General features: G+C 40.7%; 2 protein-coding genes across 5 annotated transcripts; one reads left to right on the forward strand and one right to left on the reverse strand.

Annotated features, from left to right (window-relative positions):
- Positions 1-546: 546 nt before the first annotated feature.
- LOC110537370 (pollen-specific leucine-rich repeat extensin-like protein 2) lies at positions 547-12,344 on the forward strand. The gene is made up of 9 exons (XM_021623363.2): positions 547-702; positions 1,120-1,228; positions 4,851-5,033; positions 5,651-5,741; positions 9,998-10,074; positions 10,200-10,271; positions 10,448-10,519; positions 10,990-11,143; positions 11,337-12,344. The coding sequence occupies exons 1-9, from the start codon at positions 627-629 to the stop codon at positions 11,448-11,450; spliced, it is 948 nt and encodes a 315-aa protein (XP_021479038.2). The 5' UTR covers positions 547-626; the 3' UTR covers positions 11,451-12,344.
- Positions 12,345-17,741: 5,397 nt separating this feature from the next.
- LOC110537372 (zinc finger protein 711) lies at positions 17,742-23,763 on the reverse strand. Of its 4 annotated transcripts, none has more exons than XM_021623366.2 (8): positions 23,099-23,757; positions 21,723-21,813; positions 21,171-21,617; positions 20,606-20,764; positions 20,368-20,505; positions 20,098-20,232; positions 19,796-19,939; positions 17,742-19,694 (listed from the first exon to the last, which is right to left on the reverse strand). In XM_021623366.2, exons 2-8 carry the CDS (start codon positions 21,799-21,801, stop codon positions 18,517-18,519), a joined length of 2,280 nt encoding a protein of 759 aa, XP_021479041.1. In that variant the 5' UTR covers positions 21,802-21,813; positions 23,099-23,757; the 3' UTR covers positions 17,742-18,516. The 4 variants fall into 4 exon arrangements, with proteins under 4 accessions (XP_021479041.1, XP_021479039.1, XP_021479040.1 ...); XM_021623364.2 differs by having other exon boundaries at positions 21,723-21,817; positions 23,099-23,755; XM_021623365.2 differs by lacking the exon at positions 23,099-23,757 and adding an exon at positions 22,317-22,567 and having other exon boundaries at positions 21,723-21,817.
- Positions 23,764-24,948: the final 1,185 nt, after the last annotated feature.

Consider the following 24,948-nt stretch of genomic DNA (forward strand, 5'->3'; position numbering starts at 1 on the left):
CCTGTAACGCACAGCGTTGAGATTGCCTGCAATGACAACAAGCTCAGTCCGATGATGCTGTGACACACCGCCCCCAGTCCATGACGGGGGGTTCTGCTAGAACCGAAGGGGCTCTGGTTTTTCCCCCAAAGGGGACAGTAATACCCCGGAGCCCAGAAGACGGTAACCCAGAGGAGGTCTCCTGGAGGATACCTATTATTTTATTTTTCTTTATTGGTTTAATAACTACGCTTGAAACTGAGCTATCACACTTGTGTCCGTGTCTAATCAGTGTAAACCTTTTGATCAAACCCCCTGGTCTGCCACACACCAGAAAATGGCCGAAAATAGTAGAACCAGCTCACCTGCTTTTATAATATACTTTGACTATTAGATGTTCAATGTCTCTTTCGAATACCAAATGGATGCAGAAGGCACTCATTTCACGGAACTACCCCACTACATTGGGAAGAACCACTCTAATCATTACGATAGTACTTGTGATCATACCCTGCCTAACCATAAACTTTACATTGTCTCATTATCTGAACATGAGTATTGCTCTGACGTGGGAGAAGGCTATAAATGTTTGACTGGTATTACTTCTCTCATACACATTTGGTCATAGTACAGTAAGAAGAGTGAAGATGAAGGGCTATATTTTGCTGGGTTTAATATTTCTGCTCCCTGTCACAGTTATTGGACAATATACGACACCAGATCGTGAGTAGCATCTTTTTCTGCAATGCAATCTTTTGAAGAAATCTGGAACGCAAATCTGTGTTATATAGCATCTGTAGCTCAGTTGGTAGGGCATGATGCTTGGAACACCAGTATAGTGGGTTTGATTCCCGGGACCACCTGTACATAAAAATGTATGCATGTATGACTAAGTTGCTTTGGATAAAAGTGTCTGCTAAATGGCATATTGTAACATTACTGATGGCACTTCTAAAATGGGCATGTTAAATATAGATTTAAATCAATGTCCTGCTGCTTTATAGGCTCTTTGTTGGCTAGGCCCTTTGATTGAAGGTAGTGTTCTTTATCAAATTGTGTCTTTAGTTGCTCATGATGTTGTTTAGCCAAAACAATTGAAAAATGTAATGTTTCAATTACATGTTTTGTTTTTACATCCAGTGACATTGTGTGTAGGAATAAAGGACTTTGAAGTGTGCAGGACACATTTACCACCTAAATGCAGTGACAAGAGCAAATGCTACTGTAAGGACAATAAAGCATTTTGTAGGTATGTTTCAGCATTTCCCACAATCTTTTCCCTCAATATTTGTATATACACTGCATATATCAAAGATTGGGAACATCTTCCTAATATTGAGTTATTTTTGTTTACCCTACACTCTCTGAACGCTTTTAAAAAAAAAGTAACCCTGCCATATACTAATTAAAACATAAAGTTGATAGCAGAGAACATGCCTACCATTTACCTTCACTCCTACGACAGACCAGAGCCTTAGATATGCAGTTTTACATGGCAAAGTAACAAGAAGGTTGTGGATTCGCAGACCACCGTGGACAAGGGTAGGGGTGAAAATATATCTATTACACTAAAAGCACTGCATGAATCTACCATCTTATTTGCGGTCCTTGAAAAAAAATTGCTTTTTATAAATGCATTTCATACAATTATATGTCCTTTTACATGAGTGGAGACAAGTAGAGTCTGTTTTAATACTACAGCAGAGCATGACAACGAATTAGCGCATGCTGCAGCACCAGAGACATTTAGATTTCTATACAAGCTGTTGTTCAAAAATAGGAGTCTAAGTTTGTAACAGTGCTAAAGTTGTCTGTCAACTGCAAAAATGGAGCGCAACAGAACCAGTTACAACTGAAGTATCATGCAATGAATTAGAGAGAAAGCCAATCAATGTTGAATACAGCAGCCGCATATCATCAGGTAGGCCTGGTTTGTCTCTATGATATTCAGTGTTTGCCCTTAGACCCTACTTCCCAAGAATATCACAGTCAACACAAATCCAGTTTGTAACAACAATATCATGGAATACAATTGAATAATGTTCCCAAATACATTTTTATGCATATTATGCAGACACAAAAAATAATATATATATATATAATATATATATACAGGGACGTTTCTTTTTTTGAAGAGTTTATATATATATTGCCAGGGCAATGAATTGCAATGTCTGTACTGTGAGACGCCTAAGACAGCGCTACAGGGAGACAGGATGGACAGCTGATCGTCCTCCCAGTGGCAGGCCACGTGTAACAACACCTGCACAGGATCGGTACATCCGAACAGCACACTTGCGGGACAGGTACAGGATGGCAACAACAACTGCCCGAGTTACACCAGGAACGCACAATCACTCCATCAGTGCTCAGACTGTCCGCAATAGGCTGAGAAAGGCTGGACTGAGGTCTTGTAGGCCTGTTGTAAGGCAGGTCTTCACCAGACATCACCGGCAACAACTCCACCTCTGGGCACAAACCCACCGTCGCTGGAGCGGGATCGATTTGGATGTGGAGGGTCCGTCATGGTCTGGGGCGGTGTGTCACAGCATCATTGGACTGAGCTTGTTGTCATTGCAGGCAATCTCAACGCTGTGTGTTACAGGGAAGACATCCTCCTCCCTCATGTGGTACGCTTCCTGCAGGCTCATCCTGACACGACCCTCCAGCATGACAATTCCATCAGCCATACTGCTTGTTCTGTGCGTGATTTCCTGCAAGACAGGAATGTCAGTGTTCTGCCATGGCCAGCGAATAGCCCGGATCTCAATCCCATTGAGCATGTCTGGGACCTGTTGGATCGGAGGGTGAGGGCTAGGGCCATTCCCCCCAGAAATGTCTGGGAACTTGCAGGTGCCTTGGTGGAAGAGAGGGTAACATCTCACAGCAAGAACGGGGAAATCTGGTGCAATCCATGAGGAGGAGATGCACTGCAGTACTTACTGTAGCTGGTGATCACACCAGATACTGACTGTTACTTTTGATTTTGACCCCCCCCCCCCCCACACACACACACATTATTACCTTTCTGTTAGTTACATGTCTGTGGAAATTAGTTTATGTCTCAGTAGTTGAATCTTGTTATGTTCATACAAATATGTACACATGTTAAGTTAGTTGAAAAGTATCGCTGTTGACAGTCAGAGGGCGTTTTTTGTTGTTGCTGAGTTTATATACAGTACCAGTCAAAATAGTACTTGTGCTCTGCTGGCCTCTCTCCTTACAAAAATGATATTTAGCTCTTGGAGAAGCAGGAGAAGCTAGACTAGAATAGCTTTGCTGGACATTTATACTAATATTCGATGAAAGATGCAAGCTCTTATTCTCTGAATGTTAAACACAGCAGTCACGGGTAGTTTGAAAGAAGAGCCAACGCGTGATGGCGGTAGGCTATAGCAGTTATTTATTCAGAAACCATAACGATTCAATCTTAATGAAGAGAAATGAAAGCCGTCTGCATCTTATTCTAGTCCTATATTATTTATTACAATGATGAAGATAAGGACAACAAAGCGTATTTATTTTAACTGTTAAAGCCAGGAAGGAATGAAGCAACAACAGAGAGAAAAAGAGTCGGTTGGCTACGGGAAATATTATGAAAGGTGTATATGCTCAGCCTACTAATTATATAAATGTAAAACAGGCCCTATTATATTTCAAAATTAAAATCAAATTCACTAGCCTACATGTATAATTGTAATTTTTTTAGGCCACATGTCCTGCACCATGATCGCATGTTCTCTCCCAGCATCATGGTTTGAACGAGGAGCGTAAGTCCAGTCCATATATTACAATAGAGTACATTAATACAGTCCACACTCAAAATGATTAGCCTACTGGAGCTTGTTTCATGTATTTGCCCAAGAGAGCATAGCTACATCTATGGGCTATTATGTTTGGATAGTAGACTATCATTTTGTCTGTCAAACAGGTAGGCTTTTCGATAATTTCTTGAATATGAAGAAATATTATCCAACACAAATACCTCTTGTTGTTAATAGCCTAAATTACAATCGAGTAATTTACCTAACTTAAATTACAATATGAAGACTGTTTAAATGAATTAGGCCTTCTCGAATTAGCCTATTCAGCACCCATACACTGTCCATCTCCACGGCTGCCGCTTCATAGTAATGCAAGTTTTGTAAATTACTCGAATATGGCTTATGTGAGGTCAATAACTCTGATAAATAGCTTCATTATGGGCAAAGAAACATTGTTTTTATTCAAATCAATTATAGCTGTAGCAAGCTTACCTACGGTCCCCCTTCTCACCTTCATGCTCTCCCTCTCAAACTGAACAGGACATCAGTATGCGTAGTCCGTGCTCACATATATGGCTTTTTTCTCTCTCTCGCCTCCTGAAGTGCCAACGTACACAGTACAGTCATCGGTTAGGCAGTACAAAAGGTTTTACATCAGCAAGAGCAGGGCAGGCCGGGCTCATGATTGGGAAAAAATAACATTAGAAATATAACTTCACCCCGTGCTTTTCCGAGCATGCTTTTCGTAAAGCCATGAAATAGCCTACTATAATAATTTAATCAATTAATAATTACATGACCCTGCCCTGGACAAAAATAAATAAATACTAAACCCTCCCCCTGCCTGAAATTGAAAAAACATGACCCTCCCTAATTTTTCTCTGGGTAACTATTGTGTACATTTCGATCTCTGCCTTAACAAGTGACATCAATAAGGGATCATAGCTTTCACCTGGATTCACCTGGTCAGTCTAGGTCATGGAAAGAGCAGGTGTTCTTAGTGTTTTGTATACTCAGTGCATATTTGTATATATTTTTATATTTGGGGTTTTGGCATCAGACCTAATTAGAAAAGTATTCAGAATTTGCTGTTGTGTTCCTTTTCAGATGTAACAACTACATAAACACGTGGTACATAGGGGAGAATTGTGACTTTGAGTGGACCATCTTGACTTTCGCCCTGGTAGCAACTCTACCAGGATTGGCCCTGGCTGCTATTGTTGGTGTGACGGTCCAGTGTGTCCATTACTCAAGGAAATCAGCTGAGAAACAAAAGGATCGGACAGAGGGGTGAGAGGGGGAGAGGGTTTGGACAAGGCTAATTATTTCCATGTGTTTTGCACATTGTATGGCACCTAGTATCAGGAAATAAGCTTGTTAAAAACATTTAACAGAATTGATTCAGATCAAATCAAAATCAAAGTTTATTTGTCACGTGCGCCGAGTACAACAGGTACAAAGGACCTTACAGTGAAATGCTTACTTACTGGCTCTAACCAACAGTGTGATTTTTAAGTAAAAAATAGGTATTAGGTGAACAATAGATAAGTAAAGAAATAGTCCAGGTAGCCATTTGATTACTTGTTCAGGAGTCTTATGACTTCGGGGTAAAAACTGTTGAGAAGCCTTTTGGTCCTAGACTTGGTGCTCCGGTTAGGGTTAGGGTTGCCATGTGGTAGTAGAGAAAACATTCTATGACTGGGGTGGCTGGGGTCTTTGACAATTTATAGGGCCTTCCTCTGACACCGCCTGGTGTAGAGGTCCTGGATGGCAGGCAGCTTAGCCCCATTGATGTACTGGGCGTATGCACTACCCTCTGTAGGGTACATTTGTCCACAGTCTTGTTTCAGGTTTGAAATGACTAGACACTTATCATATATTTATAATGTATATTTCACTCTTTTCAGTTACACAAATAATGCAATGTCACCAACAACATATGATAGAAATAACCAAGATGACATGTTCACCAACACTGTGTTTGCCTCAGACATGCCGGTGAGTAGCTTGAGTCCTTTACTTAAATCTCCACATGGTATTTGACCAACATATAGTATAATGATATTTCCAATGGTGATGACAGATCCAGAGATCTTGCTAAATTAGGGATTCTTTATCTCCCAGCAATTATGAGTTAATCTTTTACCTCAGATAAATTCAACTGCAGGTATTCTTCTAAGGTCATAAAACCAACCAAATCACAGGGTACTAAACTCTAGTGACCATAGGAGATGGCGAGAAACAGCCTTTGCACTGGTACAAATCACAGGATGATTTACATCGCCATGGCTATTGTACATAGCTGAATAGTCCAGAATTCCTTTGTCTTCAATTTTTTTAGTCTAATTTGTATTTTTATAATTAACCCCCTCTTCGGAGGACAAAAATAACTTTTGTTTTTACAGCTTTTTTGCTACCAATACATACATTTTACATATACATTTTACATATTACATACATACATACATGTTACCAATACATTTTACATATTACATACATACATACATGTTACCAATACATTTTACATATTACATACATACATACATGTTACCAATACATTTTACATATTACATACATACATACATGCATGGCACTTTTTTACACAGTGTTCTGGTAACAGAAATACATGTATATATATATATATATATACAGTGCCTTGCGAAAGTATTCGGCCCCCTTGAACTTTGCGACCTTTTGCCACATTTCAGTCTTCAAACATAAAGATATAAAACTGTATTTTTTTGTGAAGAATCAACAACAAGTGGGACACAATCATGAAGTGGAACGACATTTATTGGATATTTCAAACTTTTTTAACAAATCAAAAACTGAAAAATTGGGCGTGCAAAATTATTCAGCCCCCTTAAGTTAATACTTTGTAGCGCCACCTTTTGCTGCGATTACAGCTGCAAGTCGCTTGGGGTATGTCTCTATCAGTTTTGCACATCGAGAGACTGACATTTTTTCCCATTCCTCCTTGCAAAACAGCTCGAGCTCAGTGAGGTTGGATGGAGAGCATTTGTGAACAGCAGTTTTCAGTTCTTTCCACAGATTTTCGATTGGATTCAGGTCTGGACTTTGACTTGGCCATTCTAACACCTGGATATGTTTATTTTTTAACCATTCCATTGTAGATTTTGCTTTATGTTTTAGATCATTGTCTTGTTGGAAGACAAATCTCCGTCCCAGTCTCAGGTCTTTTGCAGACTCCAACAGGTTTTCTTCCAGAATGGTCCTGTATTTGGCTCCATCCATCTTCCCATCAATTTTAACCATCTTCCCTGTCCCTGCTGAAGAAAAGCAGGCCCAAACCATGATGCTGCCACCACCATGTTTGACAGTGGGGATGGTGTGTTGCTTTTACGCCAAACATAACGTTTTGCATTGTTGCCAAAAAGTTCAATTTTGGTTTCATCTGACCAGAGCACCTTCTTCCACATGTTTGGTATGTCTCCCAGGTGGCTTGTGGCAAACTTTAAACACCACTTTTTATGGATATCTTTAAGAAATTGCTTTCTTCTTGCCACTCTTCCATAAAGGCCAGCTTTGTGCAATATACGACTGATTGTTGTCCTATGGACAGAGTCTCCCACCTCAGCTGTAGATCTCTGCAGTTCATCCAGAGTGATCATGGGCCTCTTGGCTGCATCTCTGATCAGTCTTCTCCTTGTATGAGCTGAAAGTTTAGAGGGACGGCCAGGTCTTGGTAGATTTGCAGTGGTCTGATACTCCTTCCATTTCAATATTATTGCTTGCACAGTGCTCTTTGGGATGTTTAAAGCTTGGGAAATCTTTTTGTATCCAAATCCGGCTTTAAACTTCTTCACAGTATCTCGGACCTGCCTGGTGTGTTCCTTGTTCTTCATGATGCTCTCTGCGCTTTTAACGGACCTCTGAGACTATCACAGTGCAGGTTCATTTATACGGAGACTTGATTACACACAGGTGGATTGTATTTATCATCATTAGTCATTTAGGTCAACATTGGATCATTCAGAGATCCTCACTGAACTTCTGGAGAGAGTTTGCTGCACTGAAAGTAAAGGGGCTGAATAATTTTGCACGCCCAATTTTTCAGTTTTTGATTTGTTAAAAAAGTTTGAAATATCCAATAAATGTCGTTCCACTTCATGATTGTGTCCCACTTGTTGTTGATTCTTCACAAAAAAATACAGTTTTATATCTTTATGTTTGAAGCCTGAAATGTGGCAAAAGGTCGCAAAGTTCAAGGGGGCCGAATACTTTCGCAAGGCACTGTATATATATATATATATATATATATATTTTTTTTATGTATATAGATATCTACAGTAAGTACCAGTGAAATATTTGGACACACCTACTCATTCAAGGATTTTTCATTATTTTTAGTTTTTTCTACATTGTAGAATACTATTGAAGACATCAAAACTATGAAAAAACACATAAGGAATCATTTAGTAACCAAAAAAGTGTTATATAAACTAAATATATTTTAAATTTGAGATTCTTCAAAGTAACCACCCTTTGCCTTGATGACAGCTTTGCACACTCTTGGTATTCTCTCAACCAGCTTCATGATGTAGTCACCTGGAATGCATTTCAATTAACAGGTGTGCCTGATTAAAAGTTAATTTGTGGAATTCCTCTCCTCCTTAATGCGCTTGAGCCAATCAGTTGTGTTGTGACAAGGTAGTGGTGGTATACAGAAGATAGCCCTATTTGGTAATATACAAAGTCCATATTATAGCAAGAACAGCTCAAATAAGAAAAGAGAAATGACAGTCTATCATTACTTTAAGACATGAAGGTCAGTTAATCTGGAAAATTTCAAGAACTTTGAAAGTTTCTTCAAGTGCAGTCGAAAAAAAACATCAAGCACTATGACGAAATTGACTCTCATGAGGACCGCCACAGGAAAGGAAGACCCAGAGTTACCTCTGCTGCAGAGAATAAGTTCATTAGAGTTACCGGCCTCAGAAATTGCAGCCCAAATAAATGCTTTACAGAGTTCAAGTAACAGACACTTCTCAACATCAACTGTTCAGAGGAGACTGTGTGAATCAGGCCTTCATGGTCGAATTGCTGCAAATAAACCACTACTAAAGGACACCAATAAAAAGAATAGATTTGCTTGGGTCAAGAAACACGAGCAAAGGACATTAGACTGGTGGAAATCTGTCCTTTCGTCTGATGAGTCCAAATTTGAGATTTTTGGTTACAACCGCCGTGTCTTTGTGAGACCAGAGTAGGTGAACGGATGATCTCTGCATGTGTGGTTCCCAGAGTGACGCATGGAGGAGGAGGTGTGATGGTCTGTGGGTGCCCTGTTGGTGACACTGTCAGTGATTTATTTTGAATTCAACCCACACTTAACCAGCATGGCTACCACAGCATTCTTCAGCAATACGCCATCTCATCTGGTTTGCGCTTAGTGGGACTATCATTTGTTTTCAACAGGACAATGACACCTCCAGGCTGTGTAAGGGCTATTTGACCAAGAAGGAGAGTGATGGAGTGCTGCATCAGATTACCTGGACTTTACAATCACCCAACCTCAACCCAACTGAGATGGTTTGGGATGAGTTGGACCGCAGACTAAAGGAAAAGCAGTCAATAAGTGCTCAGCATATGTGTGAACTCCTTCAAGACGGTTGGAAAAGCATTCCAGGTGAAGCTGGTTCAGAGAATGACAAGAGTGCAAAGCTGTCATCAAGGCAAAGGGTGGCTACATTGAGGAATCTAAAACGTACAATATATTTTTGTATGTGTTATTTCATAGTTTTGATGTCTTCAAAACTATTCTACAATGTATAAAATACTAAAAGTAAAGAAAAACCCTTGAATGAGTAGGTGTGTCCAAACTTTTGACTGCTACTGAAAATATAAATTGTAATCATACTTTATCAAAAGCCTTTTCAAAATCTGCTATGAAAACTAGGCCCGGTTTCTTTGATTTTCCATAGTGTTCTATTGTTTCAAGTTATTGTCGTATATTATCTTTAATGTATCGTCCATGGAAAAAGCCTGTTTGATCAGAATGAACAGTTATCTAGTGAAACCTGTTTAATTCTATGTGCTTTGCATTTCACCAGGAGTTTCGCACCACAATATTGAAGCATTTCCTTGTCTTTGTTATTGTACATTATATTGCCCCATTAGATTATGTAGCAACAATCTCTGTTTTAGTTTATTACACTGTCAAGCAACATTTTTACATTTTGAACAGTAAACATTGCCCTGAGCAACGGTCTCTATTTGTCTTATTTCTGAAGAATCGGCCAAAGCCCTCCAGTATTCAGCCCATCCAGGAGAGGTTTCCCATGGCCAACTTACCCAACAGCCCTTACAGGTTAGCTGTCTGAACAAAATTCAACATGCCACTGGTTTTCACTTTCACTCATTATGGGGATCCTTATTTGGTCTGCAATGTTATAATGTGCTTTAATTGAAATGTTGATCTCTCTACTCTCTTAGCCCCCAACCAAACGGCATGCGGCCCACTTTAGATAGATCGTCTTTGACAAACCTCACAAGCCAGCCGTACAGGTAAGCCCATGTAAGACTGTCAAATGGAATGTATCCAAAATGCATTCTAAGCAAACCATTTTTTAAACTTAGTTAAATAAACCCCCAAAAGTAATCAGGAATTACTGTGGTCCTCTTTTCAAAAAAGAAAAAATTATCCCGTTTACTATATTGTTCTCTTTATTCTATTCTCTTAGCCCTTCACCAAACAGTATTCAACCCTCTTTAGATAGATCGTCTTTGGCCTATCCTCCAAGCCAGCCATACAAGTAAGCTAGTTTTGTGTTTTTCAGTGTAATACTTTGTTCAATGGCAGTGATGTTGTACACATTTTGTTTGTGTTAACATACAATTCTCTGTGATAGACAAAAAGTTCAACAAAATTAGAGACGACAACAGGACAATGCTCCCTCTACACAGTATTAGTAGTCATCCAGTGCTTTGAGGAGCATGACACTGACGTTATCCATACCCATTTCCAGCATGTTATTTTATCTTTTGTTTTTGACAAAAAAAATCTACTGTTGAAATGTTGATCTTTATGCTCTCTCAGCTCTTCACCAAGCAGTATGCAACCTACTTTAAATAGATCATTTTTAGCCAACCCTGGGAGCCAGCCATACAAGCCCGTTTCTTTTGATTTGTGTGCTTTCAATCGGCTACAGTACTTTGTTCCATGTCAAGTTATATGATCATGTGCCCTTTCAACAACATTATAAGTATTGTTTTGAACTGTCAGCTATGCTACAGGTATGACACAGCCCCTGGGTAACCCCTATCCCAAGTCTCCATCACCAAGGAACCCATATGAAGACAGAGCTCCACCTCCAGACCGTTATGACGACCAGCATATGAGACCAACACAGCCCCCACCTGGATACAATGGCATGATGGTGAGTGATTGCTTCCCTCTATTGAACAGTATGATACATTCAACTGATCAACTGGACAAGCAAACTGTAGGGTGAAACTGTGGCTGAAACATGGCTTTAATCTTAGCCTAAAGGTCCATGTTAGTTAGCCCCTAGATGACCAGGCTGATATAGAAAGCAGTGTTTTGACATGAGATCTGTTTCTATCTTCTAGAGAGAAGGCATGTCTGGGTATCCTGTGCCCAGTTCACCTGCTCCCCTCTACTCAGCTCCGGAGTACAACCCCAGGTCCCAGTTTCCCCGAGCCCAGATGGGGAGACTCTACTGAGGACAAACAGAGGGACCCTGGACTGAACTAGGAAGGAAGTGGAGCTCCACCAATTTCCCTATTACAATAACCAAAATATAATTCATATCTAATTTCAACTTTCATTTAACATAGTAAACATTTTAAATTTAAAGGCAATGTTCCCACATTCACAGAAAAATTACCTTTAAATGTTAATCGCGCAATAAGATGGATCTTCTGTGCTACGGATTTAATCTAGGCCTTAGTAAAAGGTTTGGGGTCAATTCCAATTTAATTTGAAATTCCAATTCAATTCTTGAATTCACTCATGAAGTGGAGAATTTACATTGAATTCAATTCCAATTCAACAATCTTCAAGTTATGGAATTTGACTGTTTGAGTTGGAATTGTAAAATAAAAACGAATCTTTGGAATTCAATTGGAATTCAATGTGTACATTTCCCAGTTAATTTAATTAATGCACAATTATAAAAAATGTACTGCAGGATTTGTTTTACATCATTCCAGCTCGTATTTCTATATTTCCAGTATAGCTAGACTGTCTGAACGGTGACATTATCAGCCTGAAAGCCTGATGGAATTGAATTCAAATGAGAATTTGTGGCATTGTGGATAATATGAAATTGGTAATTTAATTCTTGGAATATACCTAACACTGGATTGAGAGGAATTGAATTCTCTAAACTGACATGGAATTTGAATTTAATTAAATGGAATTTACAGGGAGGGAATTTAATTTTAATATAATTTGTGGAACTAACCCCAACCCTGCTAAGTAATACCCTTTTTAGACTAGTCTGATTTGTAACAAATTAATTATATATATATATTTCCACACAGTACCAGTCAAAAGTTTGGACACCTACTCATTCAAGGGTTTTTCTTTATTTTTTTTTACTATTTTCTACACATATGCTGAGCACTTGTTGGCTGCTTTTCCTTCACTCTGCAGTCCAACTCATCCCGAACCATCTCAATTGGGTTGAGGTCGGGGGATTGTGGAGGCCAGGTCATCTGCACTCCATCACTCTCATTCTTGGTAAAATAGCCCTTACACAGCCTGGAGGTGTGTTGGGTCATTGTCCTGTTGAAAACAAATGATAGTCCCACTAAGCGCAAACCAGATGGGATGGTGTATCGTTGCAGAATGCTGTGGTAGCCATGCTGGTTAAGTGTGCCTTGAATTCAAAATAAATCACTGACAGTGTCACCAGCAAAGCACCATCACACCTCCTCCTCAATGCTTCATGGTGGGAACTACACTTGCGGAGATCATCCATTCACCTACTCTGCATCTCACAAAGATGACGGTTGGAACCAAAAATCTCAAATTTGGACTCAGACCAAAGGACACATTTCCACCAGCCTAATGTCCATTACTTGTGTTTCTTGGCCCAAGCAAGTCTCTTCTTCTTATTGGTGTCCTTTGGTAGTGGTTTCTTTGCAGCAATTCGACCATGAAGGCCTGGTTCACTTAGTCTCCTCTGAACATTTGATGTTGAGATGTGTCTGTTACTTGAACTCTGTTAAGCATTTATTTGGGCTGCAATTTCTGAGGCTGGTAACTCTAATGAACTTATCCTCTGCAGCAGAGGTAACTCTGGGTCTTCCTTTCCTGTGGCGGTCCTCATAAGAGCCAGTTTCATCATAGCGCTTGATGGTTTTTTCGACTGCACTTAAAGAAACTTTAGAAGTTCTTGAAATTGTCCGGATTGACTGTCTTAAAGTAATGATAGACTGTCATTTCTCTTTGCTTATTTGAACTGTTCTTGCCATAATATTGTCTTGGTCTTTTACCAAATAGGGCAATATTCTGTATACCACCCCTACCTTGTCACAGCACAACTGATTGGCTCAAAAGCATTAAGGAAAGAAATTCCACAAATTAACTTTTAAAAAAGCATACCTGTTAATTGAAATGCATTCCAGGTGACTATATCATGAAGCTGGTTGAGAGAATGCCAAAGCTGTCATCAAGGCAAAAGGTGGCTACTTTGAAGAATCTCAAATTTAAAATATATTTTGATTTGTTTAACACTTTTTTTGGTTACTACATGATTCCATATGTGTTATTTCATAGTTTTGATGTCTTCACTATTATTCTACAATGTAGAAAATAGTACAAATAAAGAAAAACCCTTGCATGAGTAGGTGTGTCCAAACTTTTCACTGGTACTGTATATATATATATATATATATATATATATATATACATACAGTGCCTTGCGAAAGTATTCGGCCCCCTTGAACTTTGCGACCTTTTGCCACATTTCAGGCTTCAAACATAAAGATATAAAACTGTATTTTTTTGTGAAGAATCAACAACAAGTGGGACACAATCATGAAGTGGAACGACATTTATTGGATATTTCAAACTTTTTTAACAAATCAAAAACTGAAAAATTGGGCGTGAAAAATTATTCAGCCCCCTTAAGTTAATACTTTGTAGCGCCACCTTTTGCTGCGATTACAGCTGTAAGTCGCTTGGGGTATGTCTCTCTCAGTTTTGCACATCGAGAGACTGAAATTTTTTCCCATTCCTCCTTGCAAAACAGCTCGAGCTCAGTGAGGTTGGATGGAGAGCATTTGTGAACAGCAGTTTTCAGTTCTTTCCACAGATTCTCGATTGGATTCAGGTCTGGACTTTGACTTGGCCATTCTAACACCTGGATATGTTGATTTTTGAACCATTCCATTGTAGATTTTGCTTTATGTTTTGGATCATTGTCTTGTTGGAAGACAAATCTCCGTCCCAGTCTCAGGTCTTTTGCAGACTCCATCAGGTTTTCTTCCAGAATGGTCCTGTATTTGGCTCCATCCATCTTCCCATCAATTTTAACCATCTTCCCTGTCCCTGCTGAAGAAAAGCAGGCCCAAACCATGATGCTGCCACCACCATGTTTGACAGTGGGGATGGTGTGTTCAGCTGTGTTGCTTTTACGCCAAACATAACGTTTTGCATTGTTGCCAAAAAGTTCAATTTTGGTTTCATCTGACCAGAGCACCTTCTTCCACATGTTTAGTGTGTCTCCCAGGTGGCTTGTGGCAAACTTTAAACAACACTTTTTATGGATATCTTTAAGAAATGGCTTTCTTCTTGCCACTCTTCCATAAAGGCCAGATTTGTGCAATATACGACTGATTGTTGTCCTATGGACAGAGTCTCCCACCTCAGCTGTAGATCTCTGCAGTTCATCCAGAGTGATCATGGGCCTCTTGGCTGCATCTCTGATCAGTCTTCTCCTTGTATGAGCTGAAAGTTTAGAGGGACGGCCAGGTCTTGGTAGATTTGCAGTGGTCTGATACTCCTTCCATTTCAATATTATCGCTTGCACAGTGCTCCTTGGGATGTTTAAAGCTTGGGAAATCTTTTTGTATCCAAATCCGGCTTCAAACTTCTTCACAACAGTATCTCGGACCTACCTGGTGTGTTCCTTGTTCTTCATGATGCTCTCTGCGCTTTTAACGGACCTCTGAGACTATCACAGCGCAGGTGCATTTATACGGAGACTTGATTACACACAGGTGGATTGTATTTATCATCATTAGTCATTTAGGTCAACATTGGATCATTCAGAGATCCTCACTGAACTTCTGGAGAGAGTTTGCTGCACTGAAAGTAAAGGGGCTGAATCATTTTGCACGCCCAATTTTTCAGTTTTTGATTTGTTCAAAAAGTTTGAAATATCCAATAAATGTCGTTCCACTTCATGATTGTGTCCCACTTGTTGTTGATTCTTCACAAAAAAATACAGTTTTATATCTTTATGTTTGAAGCCTGAAATGTGGCAAAAGGTCGCAAAGTTCAAGGGAGCCGAATACTTTCGCAAGGCACTGTATTCTCAACAACAACAACAACAAAAAAATATATATATATATACACAGCTCTGGAAAAAATTAAGCTACCACTGCAAAATTATCAGTTTCTCTGGTTTTATATTTCATGGGTATGTTTTTGGGTAAAATTAAATTTTTTGTTTTTTTCTATAAACTACTGACATTTCTCACAAAATCCAAATAAAAATATTGTCATTTAGAGCATTTATTTGCAGAAAATGACAACTGGTAAAAATAACAAAATAGATGCGGTGTTGTCAGACCTCAAATAATGCAAAGAAAACAATACTAATGTTTTAACTTAGGAAGAGTTCAGAAATCAATATTTGGTGGAATGACCCTGATTTTCAATGACAGCTTTCATGCGTGTTGGCATGCTCTCCACCAGTCTTTCACATTGATGTTTAGTGACTTTATTTATTTTATTTTTTATTTCACCTTTTTTTAACCAGGTAGGCTAGTTGAGAACAAGTTCTCATTTACAACTGCGACCTGGCCAAGATAAAGCACAGCAGTTTGACATATACAACAACACAGAGTTATACATGGAATAAACAAACATACAGTCAATAATACAGTAGAAAAAAGAATGCAAATGCAAATGAGGTAAGATAAGGGAGGTAAGGCAATAAATAGGCCATGGTGGCGAAGTAATTACAATATAGCAATTAGACACTGGAATGGTAGATATGCAGAAGATGAATGTGCAAGTAGAGATACTGGGGTGCAAAGGAGCAAGATAAATAAATAAATACAGTATGGGGATGAGGTAGTTGGATGGGCTGTTTACAGATGGGCTATGTACAGGTGCAGTGATCTGTGAGCTGCTCTGACAGCTGGTGCTTAAAGCTAGTGAGGGAGATATGGGTCTCCAGCTTCAGTGATTTTTGCAATTTGTTCCAGTCATTGGCAGCAGAGAACTGGAAGGAAAGGCAGCCAAAGGAGGAATTGGCTTTGGGGGTGACCAGTGAAATATACCTGCTGGAGCGCGTGCTACGGGTGGGTGCTGCTATGGTGACCAGTGAGCTGAGATAAGGCAGGGCTTTACCTAGAAGAGACTTGTAGATGACCTGGAGCCAGTGTGTTTGGCGACGAGTATGAAGCGATGGCCAGCCAACGAGAGCATACAGGTCGCAGTGGTGGGTGATATATGGGGCTTTGGTGACAAAGCGGATGGCACTGTGATAGACTACATCCAATTTGTTGAGTAGTGTTGGAGGCTATTTTATAGATGACATCGCCAAAGTCGAGGATCGGTAGGATGGTCAGTTGTTTGGCAGCATGAGTGAAGGATGCTTTATTGTGAAATAGGAAGCCGATTCTAGATTTAATTTTGGATCTGAGATGCTTAATGTGAGTCTGGAAGGAGAGTTTACAGTCTAGCCAGACATCTAGGTATTTGTAGTTGTCCACATATTCTAAGTCAGAACCGTCCAGAGTAGTGATGCTGGACGGGCGGGCAGGTGCGGGAAGTGATCAGTTGAAGAGCATGCATTTAGTTTTACTTGCATTTAAGAGCAGTTGGAAGCCACAGAAGTTTTATGGCATTGAAGCTTGTCTGGCAGTTAGTTAACAGTGTCCAAAGAAGGGCCAGAAGTATACAGAATGGTGTTGTCTGCGTAGAGGTGGATCAGAGAATCACCAGCAGCGAGTGACATCATTGATGCACTCCTGGTGCATCAAAATTCAAGCAGCTCGGCTTTGTTTGATGGCTTGTGACCATCCATCTTCCTCTTGATCACATTCCAGAGGTTTTCAATGGGGTTCAGGTCTGGAGACTGGGCTGGCCATGACAGGGTCTTGAGTTGGTGGTCCTCCATCCACACCTTGATTAACCTGGCTGTGTGGCATGGAGCATTGTCCGGCTGGAAAAACCAATCCTCAGAGTTGGCGAACATTGTCAGAGCAGAAGGAAGCAAGTTTTCTTCCAGGACAACCTTGTTAGTGGCTTGATTCATGCAAATCTGCCCGATTCCAGCTTTGCTGAAGCACCCCTAGATCATCACCGATCCTCCACCAAATTTCACAGTGGGTGCGAGACACTGAGGTTTGGTGGAGGATCAGTTGTCATTTTCTGCAAATAAATGCTCTAAATGACAATATTTTAATTTGGGAGAAATGTTGTCAATAGTTTATAGAATGAAACAAAAATATTCATTTTACCCAAACACATACCTATAAAATAATCAGAGAAACTGATAATTTTTGTCATGGGGGGGGTATCTATACCCCTCAAAGATATTTCAAAAAGTACATTTCCACAAATCAGATGTTCATCATTCTAAATCAATAAACATCTTGATTTCACCTCTCTAGGTCAATCACGGGATGACTTGATGTCAGTAGGTGCCCATGTGAGATGCAAAGCAGTGTCATCTTAACACAAATCCACCTGTTGCTACATTATTTATTACTGAATGAATGATGACAAAAAGTTCATATAAAGAGTGAATGAATGGTTGAGGTGAACAATTTATCAGGAGATGTCTTTATTTACTAAAGGAGCTCCTAACATTTCAGTTGAGACATGAGAATAGATGACACTGATTTTGTCTGATGCATGAGAGACAGTCCTGATAGTGAACATGATGTTGTTGGCTCTGAGCAAAATAATTTTAGTAGTGCACACATGGGAAAAATTGAAAACCCCTGATTGTCTGACAAGCGATTATTTCAATGCATAATGGACACATACGAGTACAAAGCCGAGTCGTCCACATCCCCTTTCCATCCCTTTGAATACAGAGAAAACTGACACAGACGACTGTTTACATTTGCAATTATAACTGGGTCTTTAAAATGCATTATTTTCACAATTTATTGCTAGCAGAAACAGTACTAAAAATTATACAATGACTTGTCAGAGAACAGTTATCCCAAGGTCAAAATGAGAATAGTCAGCAGTCAATCAAACATGGCATTAGTTCAAATCAATTTATCTTAGCACTGATACTGCATATAACAAGTGTTGTGCTATTCATACAATCCAGGCATGCACAAGCATACTACTGAAAAAATGTGCTTTCAGCAATGTTCAGGACTTGCCTGACAAAGTTTGTTTGAATAGCACCCTAGGTTTGAGTACTAATGGTGATGTGAGGATAAGGTTAATAAATAACTAATAAAGTTGTAAGAAAATGTGACAATTGTCATCCTTTACCACATTGAAACCTTTGTATTTCCCTGCTCTATAGTGAGTGAGAATAGGATTGTACTGAATATGGGAAAGGGTGTGTGAAGTGGAACTCTACATTAAAATGTCCTTGTGATGCCGCGCAATGTGCTGGCTCTTTTCAGAGGGCCTACGGAAGCCTTTAGTGCAGTAGTCACAGCGGTGGGGATAGTCCTTGGTGTGGATGGATATGACGTGCCGTTTGAAACCAGAAGCGTCAGAGGAGCTGTACTCACAGTACTGGCACTGGTACACTTTCCGTCCACTGTGGGTCTTCATGTGCTTCTTCAGTTCCAGCTGATGCCTGAAGCCCCGTCGACAGCGCTTGCACTTGAATGGCAAGTCTTTGGTGTGGACGGACAGGATGTGGCGGCTGAGTATGAACGGGTCTGGCGTCTTGAAGTCACAGTGGCGGCACTGGTGCAGCCTGGCACCTTTGTGAGTCTCTGCATGTTTTTTGAGCTCCGAAGGCCGGTGGAAGCCCTTCTCACACACATCACACTTGTGAGGGAAGTCTTTGGTGTGCACAGAGATAATGTGGCGCTTCAGGTCACTGGAGTTGGTGCTCTTGTGCTCGCAGTGCGGACACTGGTGCGTCTTGTGGCCCTGGAAGATCTCCATGTGCCTCTGCAGCTCCCGCTCGTCAGGGAAGGCCTGGGGGCAGTGTCCACACTTGAAGGGCAGCTCAGCACCGTGCTTACTCTTTATGTGGGTCTTCAGGTTGGACTGGTCGGCACAGCGGAACTCACAGTGCTGGCAGTGGTAAGGCTTCTCACCTGTGTGGGTCCTCATGTGCTTCTTGAGCTCTGAGGGGTGGCGGAAACCCTTAGCACATTCCACACATACGTGGGCAAAGCTCTTGCTGTGCACAGCCAGCAGGTGGCGGTTGAGCAGACCCTGCTCGGCTGTCTCATAGTCACAGTACTTACAGTGGTGCAGCTTGGGTTCCTGGTCACGCAGGATGAGCTTGTTGGAGCTGAGGGGGCTCTCCACACAGTAACGCCGCGTGAACTCAGTGAACTCTGGTACCCTGTCACTCTTCACTATGAGCTTGTGGCCCTCCAGGTGGTTGTGGAAATTGACCTTCTTGTTGGTGGTAAAGTCACAGTCTGTGCACTGGTACTTCTTCTTGAACATGTGGTCCGGGTGGTTCTTCATGTGGATTTTCAGGAAGCCTCGTGATCTGAACTTTTTCCCGCAGATGTGACAGGGGTACACAGTCAGAGGTTGGCCATCTGGACCAATGATCACAGCTGGGGAGAAGAGTGGAAGAAAAAGACCAGGCAGTGTTAGGACTACAGCTAAAAACTAATATTATAAAATTGTATGGTTTAATGAACATAGAACCCCATACCTGTCTGACACTGACGTGTCTCTCCCTTCTTCTTTTTCTTGATATTCTGTTTGAGAGCTCTACTTGTACTCAGGCTGTCGCTGATCTTCAGGTAATGTGTACCTGTGTTGTTCTTGTTCTCCAGCCTGGAGTCCAGACTGTTACCTAGAGAAAATTATTTTGAGCCTATGTCATATACCACATCCACCAATTCAACACTCAAAAATCATGATGTGAACAAAATCGAAATGTAAGGCTAAATGTAGAATTATATCTTACAGCATACTGAATGCATGCCTATGAAGGAAAGGAGTCAGCTTTACCATAAGCTGCAGCCCAGGCTATAGTGCCAAAGTTCTTATTATGGCTGGAGTCTTCCAGGGAGTCCTGAATGGCAGGGGCATCCTCCTCTCCCACTATCACCTCCATGTACACCTCATTTGCCATCTCAGCACAGTCTGCTCAGAGACAAGCAAAATGTAGTCATTATATTTAATACTACAACCACTTATTGGGACAAAAAGAATAAGACAGACATATGATCTGATGTGTATAAGGGATTGGAGGAAGTGCTGGTAATTCAGGGGACTCACTGATCTCTGAATCCTCCTGGGAAGGGTCTTTCACTGCCATGTAGACCATCTTCTCTCGAGACAGCTTGCCAATGCCCCCAGTCTCCAGCACTGTGTGGCCGTTGTGGAAGTCACTCTCAGCTACAATCTCTGTGCCACCTGCACTCACAGTAAACGTCTGAAGTCAGAAAAACTAAACAGAGGTGTGCCTTTCAAATAAGTCGTAACTTTCAGAAAGCCAAATAATAGCAGTCCTCGCCTATGTTAACATCATCATCAGCCTCTGCCTTGAAGATGTAGACTTTGATGCACTCAGAGTCGTAGTCGCCCTCTTTGGAGCCATCCTCCTCAGGCATCACCTCAGAACCCATCTTAAGGGGCGTGTCCTCCATGTCCAACTTCTCCTCAACATCATCCACTGCACAAACAGCACAATTATTGTTCACTCCCCTACGTATTTATTTAGACAGCGAAGCCAAAACTTATAATTTGGCTCTATAATCTAGCATTTTGGATTTGAGATCAAATGTTTCATATGAGGCGACAAATAAAATACCTTCAAATAAAAGGTGACATTCTGTTCTTTCGCGTCATAAAACATTTGATCTAAAATCCAAAATGCTGGAGTATAGAGCTAAATTAATCGTTTAAGCTTCACTGTCCAAATAAATATGCAGGGGTGTGTACATTCTCTGATCCATCCTATTGAAGGCAATTATTCTGTCAGTCTTGGACCAAATCAAATCGTATTTGTCACATGCGCCGAATACAACCTTACCATGAAATGCTAGTAGTTCTAAGAACAGAAGATGGATGCGACTTACAGGAGATCACCAGGTAGTCCTCAGAGACACTCCCCTCATCCTCATTGTCCTGCTCCTCGATGGTGACTGCAGAGTCTTCCATCTCCTCCACATATGTCTCTGAGTTGCAGTTAGAGACCATGATCTCCTCCGTGACCATCTCAAACACCCGGTCAGGAACACTGTCAGATTCCTCTATGAGCTCTGCTGTCAGCACATGTTGATGGTGGTCTGAGCCCAGCACCTCATCGATGGCCACCTCGGCCCCCAGGACCGACTCAGTCATGATCATGCCGTCAGGGTCGTCACTGCAGCAGATGTCTGGCCCCTCTACAACCTCTGAGCCCAGGTCATGCTCAAATGTGATGCCCTCCTCATCAGTCACCACATCTGACACCAGCACCGCCTCTGGCACAGACACCACAATGTGGTCACCGTCGATGTGAGCCATGCCACCCATACCTGCCACTGGGGAAGTCAGGGGGAACTGTTAGACTCATCTTATCAGTTCGAACATACACAGACACAGTCAAATGAACAAAAGGCCATGGAGTATTGATAGAGATGACATACCAAAATCTTGCATTATCATTGTGTGTTGCATCTTTGAGTTCTGCATCTGAAAGTTCAAGACCCCTCCACCACGGTCCATTCTATTTGTATCCTGTCTGGTACAAACACAAAAGAGGAGAGGATTAAGTTGATCTAATTTTATTCATTCAATCAGGACCTCTGTCAATGCATAAATCAATACAAATGTGTCAACACATTTGATTCAATTAAATAATCAACAGACTGATCTTCATCAATGCTGAATAAATATTGACATAAAAACTACTAAATGTTAAGACTGAAAGATTAAAAACACATTGCATTTCAGCATTCACATTTGATGCTGAGCTCTCAAACCATCAGTGAAGTGTTATGCTTTTTGTTGTTGTCATAAGCAAGGGAGGAGACACTTGAAATAGAGAAAAGGAAAACACATAGCCGATAAATCAGTTTCCATTATATTATCTATCCTGAAATAATTGTTTTGTGGAAATAAAGCAGACAGCTATAATGCTTGATTAGGTTAGGAGAATTAGGTTAGGAGGTTAGGAGAATGTCAGGTTAGGAGAATTAGGTTAATGTTAGGAAAAGGGTTAGCTACAATGCTCTCCAAACCTGCTAGGAAATGTCCCTTCCGGTTGTAGCTGTACTGCATCTAGTCACAGCCGCGTAAATTATCCTACCTGGGTGGAATATCGTTATGACAGGAAGTTTCTTTTTCGTAGCAGGTTAGGATCATTAATGTAGCAGGTTAGGATAATGAGGTTAAGGTTAGGAAAAGGGTTAGCTAAAAATGCTCTCCTAGCCTGCCACGAAAAGTCACTTCCGGTCGTAGCTGTACTCCATCTAGTTACAACCCACTGACAGACAGCAGAGAGAGCGCCCAGACGCAATAAATATGGCGGCTTCTGTTTACATTGTGGGCACACAACCCCGCCAACAATGACGTATAGCGCGAGCGCACAGGTGACTGTAGCAAAAATAATGAATACACATGAATAATATGCTAAATGATATTTAAGCATACGTCGAATCTATTATTTTTTTCAGGACTCCAACAAGTGTGCAATACTGATGCTTTGCAAATGTTTTTCTGTTCTGTGCTAAATTAGCGAGCTAACTAGTTAGCAATAGCATTCCCAGCAATTGTAATCAATATTAGTAAAATAAACGCAGTAACCCCACAACTGTGTATATACTTTAGAAAGTGTGCACTGAAAGAAAACACAAATGAACATCGGCTTGCAAAAGTCACGATATATTTCCGAGCTAGCTATTCCGTTAATTAGCTTGGCTAGCTAGCCACCATTGTTGCTTTTTTCGACTGGGGTGGAGGCCCGTAGGCCTTCGTGACAAGGCCCCGTTGTCATATTGCATTAAACGTAATACATACTTACCAAATCAAGTCACTGGTGTCTTTTTTAAATGACACTTTTCGGGTTCAAACAGTCTTTCTGTAGTCTTCTTGTTAAATTAGGTTATATTTCTCATGGTGCAAATGAGAGGCCTGTACAACATTCTAGATCCTTAAGGCTGTTTTCAGGCCTGGACCAATCACGTAGCTCCCTAATAGCTCGGAAGGGTGGGGGCGGTGGGGGAGTAGACTGCGCTCAGTCTTCAATATTTTTTCCAAAACTGCTGGTCCCTGTCTCTACAACTACGTCATGTAACTATTGTAAAGTTTAGAAATCTTAAACATGTTTGTATGAACTAACTAATAGGTGGAAGTGCAGTGTATACCACAACTGCTCATTTACTTTGCAACAAATTGCTATGACTATCTGAAGTTAGAGCTCCTAGGCCCAATACTGTAACTGTTCTCTAAGTGTTAAATTCTGAGTTTTCAACTGAAACGTGGTATAAATTGTTAAAATTTTTGTCACATGCACAGAATAAAGTATGTGTAAAACAGTACAGTGCATAACTTGTGAGCTCTTTTCCTATAATGCACAATAGATATAGTAAAATAGATAAGAAATAAAACAAGTGAAATGGAGAGAAGAAAAAAATGAAACATGAATGCAGTTATATACAGATTTATATTCAGGTCGTGCAGAACCATTATTTCAATGTGCAGGGGTACTGGAGTGATTGAGGAAGACATTTACATGTAAACCAGTGTAAAAGTAGAATGCAGAACATTGTTTTTTTTTATGACTGAGGCCTGTGTGATACTTTATGTTAATAATGATATATTGTATCGGTTCTAAGTATGTGGATTTGTGTGTCAAATCAAAACATTTGAATCAATTAAGATGTATTTGTGCAGCACCTTGCATGTATAACTGAGAAAGGAGGGATGTGTCCAGTTCCAGTGGAAGGGATCGTGAAGCCACACTAAATAAATCAGCACTGTATGATCGGCAGAAGAAAATAACAACTCAAATGAAATGCACAGAAATCAAACCTACTGTTTAAATGTACTTTAATACATGAAGTGAAAATATTTTAAGTGAGAGTTTGTTACAGATTACTAAGGAATGTTGAGTACACCGTTTTGCCTATGTGCATTGGCAGGCTGCCCCATTCTGTCCCAAATCAGGGTAGTGGATCTCTCAGGGGAGGCATAGACACGACCATGACTTGACAGGTACTCTCCAACTGAGAGGTCCTTACTGGGACAGGGGTTCCTCAAACCAGCGGGGCTAAGGGACTGGGGTCTCTGCAGCCCTCTGATGGAAGAGGCCTGAAATGATTCTCTCAGGGACTGGCGTACTGCTCCAGTCGCAGGGTCACTGGAGCTCAAGGTTTTGGCACAGACAAATGAAGATTGGCCACCACTCCTAAGCTTGACTGAAGACGCACCTACATTTGGAAATATTATGGCCTACACATGTGTATGAAATAAAAGCAAGTACAAAATTCAGTTCCTATGGATTTCTATACACTTGCTGAGATGCAATCAAATTTTATTGGTCGTGTACACATGTTTTGCAGATGTTATCGCAGGTGCAGTGAAATGCTTCAGTTTCTAGCTCCAACAGTGCAGTAATACTTAATACACACAAATCCCCAAAATATCAGAATAAACTATGTCATAGTCCGGAATATAAATATATATGTACATGATGGTGTGTATAGACATTATGGTTTAGTATATGTTCTCCCTACTAAAATACTAACCCACCAGGTGGAGACCTGGTTCAACCTGCGATAGGGGTCAGGCGGGAGGTGGGGTGGTTTGTGGGGAGCTGGCCATTAGCCTCCAGGATGCGGCTATTCCTGACTGCCTGGAGGGAGTGGAGGC

This window comes from Oncorhynchus mykiss, chromosome 12 (assembly GCF_013265735.2).
Source record: "Oncorhynchus mykiss isolate Arlee chromosome 12, USDA_OmykA_1.1, whole genome shotgun sequence".
Lineage (NCBI taxonomy): Eukaryota > Metazoa > Chordata > Actinopteri > Salmoniformes > Salmonidae > Oncorhynchus > Oncorhynchus mykiss.

Coding starts and splice junctions, on each gene's coding strand:
- LOC110537370 (XM_021623363.2), top strand. CDS start 627: ATGAAGGGCTATATTTTGCTGGGTTTAATATTTCTGCTCCCTGTCACA. Junction 5,742..9,997: donor TGTTTGCCTCAGACATGCCG/GTGAGTAGCTTG, acceptor TTATTTCTGAAG/AATCGGCCAAAGCCCTCCAG. Junction 10,520..10,989: donor CCTCCAAGCCAGCCATACAA/GTAAGCTAGTTT, acceptor TTGAACTGTCAG/CTATGCTACAGGTATGACAC.
- LOC110537372 (XM_021623366.2), bottom strand. CDS start 21,801: ATGGACCGTGGTGGAGGGGTCTTGAACTTTCAGATGCAGAACTCAAAG. Junction 20,506..20,605: donor TGATGATGATGTTAACATAG/GCGAGGACTGCT, acceptor CTGTGAGTGCAG/GTGGCACAGAGATTGTAGCT. Junction 20,233..20,367: donor CCAGGAGGATTCAGAGATCA/GTGAGTCCCCTG, acceptor GTCTCTGAGCAG/ACTGTGCTGAGATGGCAAAT.